The 13,583-nt window shown below is 35.4% G+C and overlaps 1 protein-coding gene across 1 annotated transcript in view; it reads right to left on the bottom strand.

The window, feature by feature from the left end:
* Positions 1–13,583, bottom strand: part of LOC145683884 (cubilin-like) — a 1,291,374-nt gene that overhangs the window by 293,067 nt on the left and 984,724 nt on the right. Inside the window, exons 58-59 of the mRNA XM_081755522.1 lie at positions 10,960–11,083; positions 5,311–5,537 (exon numbers count right to left, since the gene is read on the bottom strand). Of these exons, the coding sequence (XP_081611648.1) occupies positions 5,311–5,537; positions 10,960–11,083 (351 nt within the window). The remainder of the gene's footprint in view (positions 1–5,310; positions 5,538–10,959; positions 11,084–13,583) is intronic.

The following is a 13,583-nucleotide window of genomic DNA, read 5'->3' as shown; positions in this document are numbered from 1 at the left end:
CCATTAATGGACGGCATGTTTTGATTGAAGTTAATGTTTCTCCTATGAGTATGATAATATGAAAAAAAAATAGGATAGTGTTAGAAAGTTTTGGTCATCATTTGTTTCAATATGAGAAGTGAAGCATAGCTGTCTTGTCTGTTCTCAATACTAAGGAAAAGGGAGAACTGATATTTCCAAATGAATTTGAAAGTTTAGAGTGAATCGAGGGAGGTTTCGGTTTGTGATATCTTTCTATGCATCTACAAAGAGTGGAAGAGGATGCAGGTTTGAAGCTTATTTAATCAACAAATTGTATTAACTGAAGCGTATGGGCAGAATACTTTACTTTGTTAATTATATTTTGAGTTCTCATTTTCGGGAGATAAGGATGCATTATTGTAAGGAAGGATTAATTCATGTAAAATTGGAACTAGATTTGCTATTGATAAGCCAACCGAATCTTCAAATAGTTTGACTTTTCAGTAGATAAAAATCGAAAACCAATTATTTTCGTGGAACACAGAACAAGAATTTTGACAGGAAAGGTACGAAATATTAAACGTATTAAAAATATTTCTCATTGGTTTTTTTTTTCTTATAAAACTTTATAGTATAAATGTTGATGTGTGTGTTTGTTGACTGATAGTAAAGATTGATGGAAGATGGCTTATTTAAATGTCACTTTGATATGGTAAATTTTAACCTATGTTAAAAATAGATTGATTCTAGATAGTATGGCTTCTGTATCGGGCTTTAAGTGAATAATCCTTCTGTGGCATCCTTTAGAACATCCAGTGAAGGCCCATAATTGTTCCGTGTAGGAACCAAAAATAGTCACAATTTGTACATTCAGGTTCCAATGATATCCACATATGGACATCCTCCACATCAGTTTGAAGTCCATAATAGATCCATTTTAGCTCCGAATGGACGTCCAGGAGATGCATGGCAACTGTCCAAAAGTAACATCTTGTGTATATCGAGTGGACGTCGTATGGACCAAAAGTCCACGTCCTCTAAACGACCATTGGGCGTCTGTACGTCCATAATTAGTTCGTTTTGGTACCAGAAATGTACATAATATGTACGTTCTGCACGTCCAGTAGATGCACGGCAACTGTGCCACCTGTATTCTCCCGTGTACATCCACTAGACGTTGTATGGACCAAAACCACACGTTCACTGGACATCCGTTAATCCTTGCCCGGACGTTGGACGTCGGTGTGCTGTGTGGGAATAAAGGAACAAAACAAAGACACTTTAAAAATGAATAGATGCTATTTATATCTCACAGTTGCTGTACAGGCGAGACAGTTATAAATAGACTTCGGACCGATATGCACTAAAAAACGGCAAAATATGCATGCAAATATGCGTTAAAAATCACGAAAATATGCAAATATGCACTAAAAAGAGTATTCACCAATCAAAAGCTAAAGTTAAATGGGGTATTCTATTATCTTTAGAGAAAAAAGTTGTATTACTTGAACTACGTATATTTGGTGTATAACTATGATGCATTCATGGTAAAACATGTGGACGTCGTATGGACGTGGTATTTAGTTTTCGGTGTTTTCTGGAAAAACCCTGCATTTATCAGTCAATACATTACTGTACATCGAAACTGTTCCTTCCGTGTCACGGGCCGTTAAGGGATAGTGTTTCAAATAGCACTGTTATTTGCTGATAAATCTAGAATTCGTGTGTCGTTGTTCCCAGGAACACTTTATTTACATTAGACAAGAATTTTATGCAAGAATTTTCGCATTTATTGACTGTGCGTTTCGAAGAAATGCTTGTTCGATTGGTCTTTGTGGCGTCTGTTTCGTTACTGAATCAAACAGCTCAAATGCACTACAAAGTCCTAACCGTCGCTCTTGTAACCTCATTATGATTTTTGAAACTGAAGTGAAATAAGTAGTAATAAACGCAAGGTCGCTTGTAATGTTTCTGCTCCCCAAGCGTCCAAGGCTTCCTGAATAATTTGGTTTCTTCGGGTTCAAACAGCTTATAGTGAGTATGTGAAATTAAAATACATCTACTTATATATATATATATATATATATATATATATATATATATATATATATATATATATATATATATATATTTTCAGCCACGGATCCAGGATATGATCGAGGGAGAGGCTAGAAAGTAGGATTGAATCGCATTTTATCCAGTTTATACCTGAGCGGAAATGGGAGGGGGTACTATATTATATATATATATATAAGTAAAAAAAGAATACGCCAAATATCTGTGCATAAAGAATAAATATACTGAGAGAAGTAAATAAACATTTCTTCTCGGCATAAGCATATAATAAAATGTGCCTTCCAAAATTGAACAGGACTCGCAAAAAATTTCCGGTGAAGGTTTTAAAGTTAACGAAGATTGATTTATGAGAAAAGTACATACATGTAATGCACATAGTGAGATAAAATGTTGTACATAGGCCTACAATATTCAATTACAGTATTTATACTACAAATTAATACACATAAAACTTTCACTGAACAAAACAAAGCCTACATACGGTTTCAAAGGCTAAGACATAAAGTAGATGTTATGCCCTTTTCAGCGCTCTTTCCTCTTCTTTTGGCTCCCTTTTGACCTATTGTGTATATTATGCTCCTTGTTCTATGTCTCTAGACCAACTAGAGAACGAGTTATTGGTATTTCGGAATAACTATGTATATTGCTCTTCGTTCAAAAATTCGCACGGTATCTAGGAGTTTATATGGCGGTGGACTAAAGGTTAAATGTGTAGGGTAAGACATTTAACCTGTACACACCTTTACGAAGACTTTTAGAGACAAAGTAGTTCATATACCTAACCTCACACAGAACGTCTAAAATTTTTCTAAACGCAGCATTCCGGAACTTGAAAATTTTCTTTAAAAAGTGTATTTTAATATCCGTTGTTCGCAACACAAGTTCCACCTTATCAAAAGAATTGAACACTTTTTTCTTACTTTTAAATTCATGGGACCGTAAAATATTTCTGTCTAAAATAAATTTCCGTTTAATAAGGGGCCTGTTGAAAGCCGTGTTTACTGTATTGAAAGCCTGTACTTAAAAAATACCCCTTAAGTTCTTGTTTAAAAAAATAAATCCACTTAAAATTACCTTTGTAGCCAATTATGTGTAAATCCTAGAATAATTTCTTCTAGCGCAACATTGCCCGTTTCAAGCAGAAATAATTTATAATGTATAATATTGATACTTTAAACGGAATAAAGTGATTTTAGCGGGACAAAGAGAATGAATGAGAAGAAGGTCAAGTTATTGAAAAAAATAACAGAAGACTTAGTAGGAAAGTTACGTTTTGAGAGACCGAGGTGCGAATCAAAGCAACACAAACTTATATTTAAATACTCTCATAAACTCCTTAAAGGAAAACTCGGGAACTTGTCTCAGAATGTAACTGTTGCCACAAGTTTTAGATTTTGCAAAGCAAACATTTTAATTAATTTAAACCTCATTCTGTAAAGGAGTGTACATTTCTTCCCGAAATACATTTTTCAACAGTTTTTTGGGATGAACTCTGTCTAGTATGCAAAAAAAAAAAAAAAAAACACTTGAAACTACTATGAAAATATAAGAAGGCCATAAAATAGCGCGCTGCTGAAGTTTGAGCTTTTGCTGTCGAACAAAGTAGAAATGTCTTCTGAAAACAAGCATACTTACTTCGAAAATATTACTTGTTTAGCATACACTTTGCAGAATATATTTTCTTCTTCAATTGTTAACGTCTCTCAACTTCAATCCGTAGTTTCAGAAATAAGTTCTGTAAGATTTCTCGGGCTCATTTAGTTGTCGTGCGTCATCTTTATCCAATTTTTGTCCATTTTTGTCTACCCAAGAAAAAACTTGTGCCATTCAAATGATCAAAAAAGGCCCATTTCAAGATTTCGGCTACTTCGATCACCTGTAGTGCGAAATCTTCTAATCTGAATTTTAACTAGTTTAGAATTTTGTCCATTTTTCCACCCAAGAACAAATTTTGTACCATTCAAATAAACAAGGGAAGACCATTTCAAATTTGGCCACTTCGATCACTCATAGTGCGACATCTTCAAATTCGAATTTTAACTACCTCAAAATTTTGTTCATTTTTGTCCACCCACGAAAATTTTTGTACCATTCAAATAAACGAGGGAAGGTTATTTAAAATTTCGGCCACTTCGATCACCTGTAGTGTGACACCTTTAAATTCGAATTCTAACTAGTTTAGAAGTTTTCCTATTTTTGTAGATTTTTGTACCACCAAGATAGTTGAAATTTGAATTTGAAAATGTCTCAATATAGATGATCCAAGTGGCCAAATTTTTATATACTTGTCCCTGGTTTATTTCAATAGTGCGGAATTTATTCCTGGCGGTACAAAAATATTCAAAAGTTCTACAAAATTCTGAGCTAATTAAGATTCGAATTGGAAGATTTTGCACTACAGGTGATCGAAGTTGCCGAAATTTTGAAATGTTACAAATTGTCCTTCCTTTATTTGAATGTTACAAATTGTTTCTTGGACGGGCAAAATTTGGACAAAATTCTGAATAAGTTCAAATTCAAATTTGAAGGTGTCGCACTACAGGCGATCGAAGTGGCCGAAAATTGAAATAGCCCTCCTTTTTAATTTGAATGCTAAAAACTTTCTCTTGGGTGGACAAAAGTGGAAAAAAATGGACAAAATTCTGAGCTAGTTAAAATTTAAATTTGAATATGTCGCACTATAACTATATGGACCAAGATTTTTGATACAATTTGAATTCCACACACAAATGTTCACACCACATTAGCAACTTTAACTTCTGAGATTCGTGAAGTGGAAATTTTGTTGTAGTTGATTTTACACCGTTATTTATATCTTCTTCCACAAAGGGGACAGTCACGCATTATTGCCGGGAGAATGAATCACTCACCCCTTTCTTATTCTCCTTTCACATGACCTTGGAAGATATTCTGGACAGACAACAATAAACCATTTAAAGATCTTGAGTCTTATTTATATTAGAACTTGAAATTCCATTTATGAGGAAACTTGGTGGACGTTAAAAATTGTCAATTTTGTCGTTCCTTTAAATATGCATGTATACGCAGTAACGATATAAACGTGCACTAAACTTCAACATATGCACATATATGCACTATAAAACTCTGCTATATTACACCTGAAACGAATTTATATTTAAAGAGCATATCAATATTATATCAGAAAAAAAATGCAAATATGCAAAAAAAATCCGAAGTCTAGTTATAAATCTCTATTTAAAACCTACTTTGTAACATACATGTATTTTGTTACACAAATGTAAATTGACTTACCATAAGTAAAACTGGCGAATGCAGAAAATCCCCTCCCGGTAACAGAGTAATCACTTACGAATTCAACAACCATTTGATTTGTAACTGATTTCACTATAGGCATTGGAAAAGACTGTACACCGCAGTATTTAGCGAGCCTTCTTCCTGTAACAATATTTGGTCCATCATATACTGCCACCCAATCATATCCGCATTGACGGTGCCACTCCAACTCAAAAATTTCAAATCTGGAAGTACAGAATTAAAATATGTAATAAATTTAACAAACAACACTCATCATTTAAATGAATTGGCACGACATGAACACATGTAAATATCTCTTGTATATACGACTCCAAAACTGCATTACCACCTGCAATTCTCCTTTTCCTGCAATAGCAGGCAACCCAAAAAGCTCGCTAATTGGGTTGGTTGCAAATTCGAAAGGCGTTGGACTAAACCTCAATTTTGTCACAAATATATCAGTGTGGCAAAATGCAAATAAGAGAATAAAACAAATTGTTAAGAATGACAATTTTATTATTTTGACGGAGTTGGATGACATCAAAAGTTAAAAAATGACTTACTTAAGCAGTTCAAACAAGATCAATGGTAAGAAACAGATATAAGAAGAAAGCATTTATCTCTTTTCCCCTCCCCACCCAAAAAATGAAATCATAGAAAGAAAAAGTTATATAATATAAAGGTTTCATATAAAAGCATAACAGTATAAAAAATAGCTAAACGAAACGAAAAAGAGACAAACAAAGAATAGGGGACACCAGTAGCGTAGCAAACTTGCGGTCCTCCCATGCAAGATAAAGAAATGGGACCCTAGTTGTAAGCCCCCGTTGTTATAATAATAATAATAATAATAATAATAATAATAATTATTATTATTATTATTATTATTATTAAAAAGTCGTTTTCTTTTCAAAATCTCTGACTCTGCCTAAGAGTATGAATGCATATAGCGATCATGTGTGCACGTTTTGTCAATGAGCGGTCCCAAAGGCCAAAAGGGTGGAAATCTCCAAGAGAGAGAAATAAAAAACCTTCTTATGGTAAATTCTAGTTCAAAGTTCGAAGCACTTGTTTTTGCACGTGATTTTTTGTTTCTTTTTTCAGGGAACAGAAAAGTTCTGGCGCCTAAGAAATCATACCATATAATATTGCGAATTTGCAACTGGATGTATTTACATTGCAATTTGTGGTAATAAAGATATTAGAAAACAATATTGTAAAAAGTAAGTATAATTCCTTCATCCATCGCAAGTCTTAGGGGTCCCTCATACCTCGCGGCCCGCCGAATATCGATATCGAAAATTTAGAATGATATATTCATGTCCACATATTCGCGATATCGAGTGTTGATATATGATAATATAGATATTGACGATAGAGATGTATCGACATATCACAGGCCCAGGTCCGAGAAGTGATGCTTGAAATAAATTGGAGTCAACAATCAAATTCTAAATAAGTTCTCCATTTCCGTATTCAATGTTGAGGGGGAAGAGTGTGAACCCGAATGGAAATTTTAAGAAAAACAAATGTTAAGATAATAGTAGGTTTTCCGTCTCCCCTTGAATAAAAAAATTAACAGAAAACTATTACTGTAATTTACCGTTTACTTCTGTTTCTCATTGTTATCACATATCAGCGACAGTACACATACTTTACATAGTATACCAATACACTCTATAACTTTTCACAACCAAGCAAGCCGGAAGATGAATTTCCTGTGATATTAAAGTGGAGTGTTCTAGAAAATAGTCATAATTCATTGGCAATATTTCTATCAGAACTTAGGTACGGACTAAGAGCTACAAGACTAACAGAACTAGAAATTAGAGATTTCATTCCTTTTTTCTCTCAGACTAAAATACTTCTGCATTTTCCTGAGATTTCCATTTTCTTAATATAAGTCTCTTATTCTGGGCTAATTCTGGCTACCGCGGTTTCGAGGTAATCGGTAAACGAAAAAGTAAAGTTCGTCGACTCTCAACACTCGACAATTTGTGGGAAGATATTTCACAGTTCATGTTATTTCTTCGTTACAAAAACACTTTTAGTTGACTCTATTCATGGTAAATTACTAAACTTATAAACATTTACAATAATTGAAAAATGAAGAATTATTTTTAAATATAAATAGTCGTTACAGTTCAGTAGTAGATGGAAGTGAATGAAAATATTGTTTATTTGTAGAGATGTGCAAACTGAATGTGAATGATAAGTGTTTCCCATTCTCTTGTCCAGAAACGGATCTACTATGGACTTCTGGGTGTTCGGTGGTTGATAATACTAATACTTAGAGCTACTTTTAAGGCTGCAAACTCTGGAATGAGTCCTATTTATATATAAAATAAGAAAGATTCCATTTCTGGGGGCAATCGCCATGATCGCCCCTTGGATCCACCCCTGGTCTTGTGTAGCAGACTTTGAAGACATTTAGTTCGTGTATGCTCCTGACGATGCTGATTAAGAATGGCCACATCTGGATATTTTTTTATTCTCGTATCGAAAAGAAACTTATCCGTATTTGCAACATCCGGTTGACGGGTAACAAACCGGATGAAGGATAAAGGATAATATCCGGATAACGGATGACTAATAAAGGATAGTATCCGGATAACGTATATGCTTTTAAAAAGACATAATAGGAGAGGGACGTATCAGTCTTTTCTGCTCATGGAGTTATTAAAAAGCGATCATCGGGCAGTGGTCTTTACCATTGAAAGATATTGCTTCTTAAAATGTTTTCTAGTAACTTCCAATTTTCTTGTTCTTGTTGTGGGGCGCGGAGGTTCAATGGTGGACCGCTTACTCTGGTGCGTGGGGTCTTTATTGTTTCGATCCCCCGCCACGTAAGTTTGCGATGGAGAAGATCGTATCCGTGGGTTTTCTTAGGGTACTCCCGCTTCTTCGCGCTTTTCATCACACAAATCCCTCTATTATCTCTGACTTACTTTATTCATTGGGCACGGTGGCTCCGTGGTAAAGCGCTTCCTCTGGTGGGCCAATTAAGTTTGTAGTGGACAAGAACGTATCCTTGTTTTTTTTTTCAGGGTACTCCCGCTTCCTCCCACATTTCATTCCAGTATTTCCTTTATTATTATTGACTTGCTTCAATCATTGGACGCAGTGGGTCACTGGTGGAGCATTTCCTCTGGTGGCCAAGTAAGTGTGTGGTTTACAAGATTGCATCTTTGGGTATTGTCAGGGTACTCTCGCTACCTCCCACATTTCTTTTCACCAATTCTTCTATTATCATTGACCTACTTTAATCATTGGACGCGGTGGCTCAGTGGTAGAGCGCTTCGTCTGGTCTGCCAAGTAAGTTTGTAATGGACAAGATCTTATCCGTGGGTTTTGTCAGGGTACTCCCGATTCTACCCACTTTTCATTCCACCAATCCCTCTATTATAATTGAACTACTTTAATCATTGGGCGCGGTGTCTCAGTGGTAGAGCTCTTCCTCTGGTGCGTGGAGTCCTTATTCTTTCCATCCCCGGCCAATTAAGTTTATAGTGGATAAGATCGCGTCCATGTTTCTTTAGGGTACTCCTGCTCCCTCCGACATTTCATTCCACCAATTCCTCTATTATCATTGACTTGCTTCAATCATTGGACGCAGTGGGTCACTGGTCGAGCACTTCCTCTGGTGGCCAAGTAAGTGTGTGGTTTACAAGATTGGATCTTTGGGTATTGTCAGGGTACTCTCGCTTCCTCCCACATTTCATTCCACCAATTCTTCTATTATCATGACTTACTTTAATCATTGGGCGCGGTGGCTTAGTAGAAGAGCGCCTCTTCTGGTGTGCCAAGTAAGTTTGTAATAGACAAGATCGTATCGGTGGGTTTTCTCACGGTACTCCCGCTTCTTCCCACTCTCACATTCCACCAATTCTTCTATTATTATTGACTTGCTTCAATAATTCGGCCCAGTGAGTCAGTGGTGGAGCGCTTCCTCTGGTGGGAAAGTAACTTTGTGTTGGACAAGATCATATCCGTGGGTTTTCTCAGGATATTCTTGCTACTTCAATCTTTTGATTCCCGGAACTACTGTATTATCGTTGAACAGGTTTAATCATTGGGCGCGGTTGCTCACTGGTGGAGCGCTTCCTCTGGTGGGGCAAATAAGATTGTGGTGGACTAGATCGTATCCAGGAGTATTCTCAGGGTACTCCTGCTTCTTCCCAGTTTTTATTCCAGCAAAACCTCTATTATTGGATTGGTTTAATCATTGGGCGCGGTGACTCAGTGGTAGTCCGCTTCCTCAGTAGGCCAAAGTAAGTTTGTGGTGGACAAGATCTTATCGTGGCTTTCCTCACAGTAAAAGTGGAACTGAAAATGTGGAGGGACGGTGGGTAGCGGCATGACGTCACGCCGTTCTCCCTGTCTATCTTTCCCCATTGTATTTTTTTAGGAATTGGGGGGACATCGTAAGCATTTTTTTGAGGTGCAGGAATGGTGTTCCCCCGCTTTCCCCTGCAGTTTTAGTCCTGCCTTTACTTAATCATAGTTACGTTACAATACACGAGAGACGGACATAAGCTCTGTGTCGTACACTGAGCATTCAACATATTCTTCTACCTAGTTAATGGAAGTTTACATTTATTGTTCTTATAGTGTGTTCTCACTATTTATTTTATTATAAATTTCATTATCTCTCTTTTAATTTATGTAGATGTTCTCATAATGTTATTCGGTTTTACGTTCTATATATCGTACTTTGATTTTTGTCTTCGTTCTGAGTCCTTTTATGAATGACATATGTTATCTCTCTTCGTGGCAGGGACAAATACATATGTCTTAACGTCCCCATTAAAACCTCAATCAATCAATTGACATTAACAATTGCTCAGTAAATTAATTGACTGATCAATGTGAATATGATGCACATATGAGCCTTGATTTCATTTGTTACAGTCCCAATAAAATTTATTAAACCACACATTAAGGCTGCAGACTACTAAATATTTTTGAAAAGCTAATAATTTTTCTTTTACTCGTTTCTCGTAAGTGGAAAGAGGTAATAAAATGTAACTTACCACAATAATAGATAATGTTATTCTACACCTGAAAATACAAATCGGAAGAATTTTCAGTGTTGCCATCCATAGAAATTACAGTGGGACCAGAATTTGAATTACTCAAAAATCTAGGTAAAGGCAGCGACTAGAAAAATGAATTCAACGGTAATTGCTGACTTATCATTCTGTCTATCCTTCTTGTTTACTACTTTTTAAATAATGTTTCTATTTATTTTGTAATGACTTATTTATTTTGCAAGAATTTATGTAAGGTTTATAAATGCTAAATGCTACGAAAAAATGCTAAAAAATTAAATAACTAGATATCATATTAAAAAATAACTTCGTTAACTATGACTGTGTGAAGGGGTAATTTGGATAAGGGCGTATGACGTACTTCCGGTAAAATGAGATATACATATTTTTTGCAAGTTTGAGCATGTCCCTATGCGTCTACGTGGTGTTAATCTTCTCCGTAGTGAAGGCCTGTCTCCAAAAATATTTTATGACTACGTTGGTTAGTTGAATAAGGGCGTTTGTTTTTCTGCTCTCCTGTAAAATTGAAGAATTGCTAGTTACGCCCTTATCCAAATTTACCCCCTCAATTAATGTCTTATTAAGTAATACTCACTGTAGCATCACTACTTGATTTTCAGGAGCTGTTATAACCCATGAACAATTCATCCCACTATAGTATGATTCTGGATGTAATGGTGATTTAATTACCGATGGAGAAGATATTTCCCCACCACATTCTAGAAAACAACAATAATGTATCAGTTGCACAAATAATGAGATTTATTGACAGATAAGATCGTAAAGTTCTACAAAACGTTGAAAGAAAATATACTACCAATAAGCTCTATAATATTTGGTTTCATCTAAAATTTAGGAAACTCAACTCAAACAAAACTCCAACACGCAACCAACTGAAAGTACTGGGAAAAGACTTTCCACTTCTTAGCACACGAAACAACTCAGACTGTTCTGAAAAGGAACCCGAGAAACTCACACAGAAACTGAAACATAATTATACCAAATAGCAATAAAAGACACAACAAACACTCCTCAAAGAATACTGACAACTCAGAAAAATAAATTCCACAGACCCCCTACATACCACAGACACCAAAATTCTACAACCAAGAATGAAAAGCAAAAAAGAATAGCACTCGCACCAAACCACCACACATCGAGACATGCTGGTCGAAAAACGAATGCGAGGGAGAAATTCTGTAACCACCAGCCTCATCACTAGACAGGAGAGGGCTGGATAGTTTTATGTATATTACTACATTAGACTTGGTGACAAAACATTTCTCCTGCGCAAACATACAACCACACAGGGACCGAGTGTCGGTTGCCCATGCGAACGACTACGTTCACATGGAGTTAACTCAGACAGAAACGGGCCCTAAGAAACCTTTATACGAAAACAGAACTGAAGCCCATCGTGAAAATAATCCTAGGCACAAAACAGACTTGAAACAGAAAAATCTGCCAAAAATCATAGGTGTGTGGGGACTCACCATGCAAACAAACCAAACCCGATCAAACTACCTGGATGTAGCAAGATAAAAGACAATGCTGTCTCCTAGAGACAAAAATACACCACAAGCCCACAAACAAACGAGAAACTCTGGGAGAGGACTAAAAAAAACCGGAAAAAATACAAAAAGGAAAAAAATAAAGAAAAGAAAGAAAATCAGGAGAAGTAAATAGAAAACGGAGAAATACCAAACGAAGTGATAAACAGAAACATATCCAACCAAGGAAACTGAAAACACAGAATGGAGAAAAAATTGAACCTAGAACCTAGAAATAAAAAAAATAAAAAAAAGCAGTCAAACATCCCAACCAGAAACCACAAAAGAGAGAACGAAGCAAACTGCACACACGCAAAGATCGAACCAAAAGATCAAACAAACAAGAATTAAAAGCAAGTGAAACAACAATTATAACAGAAAACAATACCGACACACGGAAGACGAAACATAATAAAGAAAACAGAAAGAACAACAACAAAATAAAGAAACAACAGGAACAATAACCACACTTATAGTGAAACAAGCACACGTGTGGCCACATCGGCATAAACCAAACGATTTAACGAATTATAATAATAATAATAAGAAGAAGAGGAATAGTAATAACACCAATAATAACGAGAAACAGAAGGAAAAAGGGAAAGAAAAAGGGACGATATACTGGGGAAAACTATAGCCTCCCCTGATTTTATATACATCTCACACAAATATGTGTATATATAAATCTTTGCACACAAACGCTGGTATAAAGGAGAAACCAAGCTCTCTTGAAGCAAAGGAAAAGAATGCTAGGTGTAAATAGAGGAACCGGGCTCTATGTCCCGCCTGCATACTTGTATATAAAGATTACTGTTTGTCAAAGAAATCCGAATTTGAATAATCTTCTTCGCATATAAATAACCGATAGCCTCCGGAAAAATAAACAAGTGAGTTTCTATTCACATCATGAACCTATGATATACCTCAAACTATGTATATCTTATATTGAAAGTGGGAGGTCTACCATTTCCTGTTTCGGTAAAATACAAAGGAATATCCAGCTTTAGTAGCAAGATATGGGTGTAAATAAACCTATTTTTGGGATTTGAGTACATACGCATATAAAAAGAAATCAATCTTCGCCACTTCTTTCCTTATCTTCTATGATACATGTCGACTAAATTACAAAGTAGTTGAATAAGTTTGCCTTTAATTACGTATAGCATAACAATTTAAGTTCAAATCGGATAATGGATGTTGCACATATTGTTTAGACATAATACTGTAAACTCAAGATGTAAGTAATGTAAATAATTGATTATCAATCTGAAACTGTGTGTGCTTTGGTTTCAATAAAAGGACACTTAACACAATTTGGGAATCCTTATCTAATTATTATTTGAAATACAAAATAATTTTATTTCTAAACAGAAAAATATATGTTGTTATTAGGTAGTATTAATTAGAAGATTATTTGTAGCGAATTTATCAGTGAACAACAAACCAACAACTAATAACTTGCACATAATAACTAATAACTTGCATACCGTATATTACGACATCGATTATAATAGAGAATTATTTGCGATACTACATCCAGCTAGAAAAGTAGTGGTCCTTGGCTTCAGAATAAATTTTAATATTTTAGGATGAAATTCCTTTAATGTTTCATACTTTGGCTTCATTATGCTTAAAAGGAAGACGTAAATTAGGATAACTTCACAGTTAC

The sequence above is a fragment of the Thermobia domestica genome, chromosome 4, assembly GCF_964235325.1.
Source record: "Thermobia domestica chromosome 4, izTheDome1.hap1.1, whole genome shotgun sequence".
NCBI lineage: Eukaryota > Metazoa > Arthropoda > Insecta > Zygentoma > Lepismatidae > Thermobia > Thermobia domestica.
This window is presented reverse-complemented; position numbering and strand designations above follow the sequence as displayed.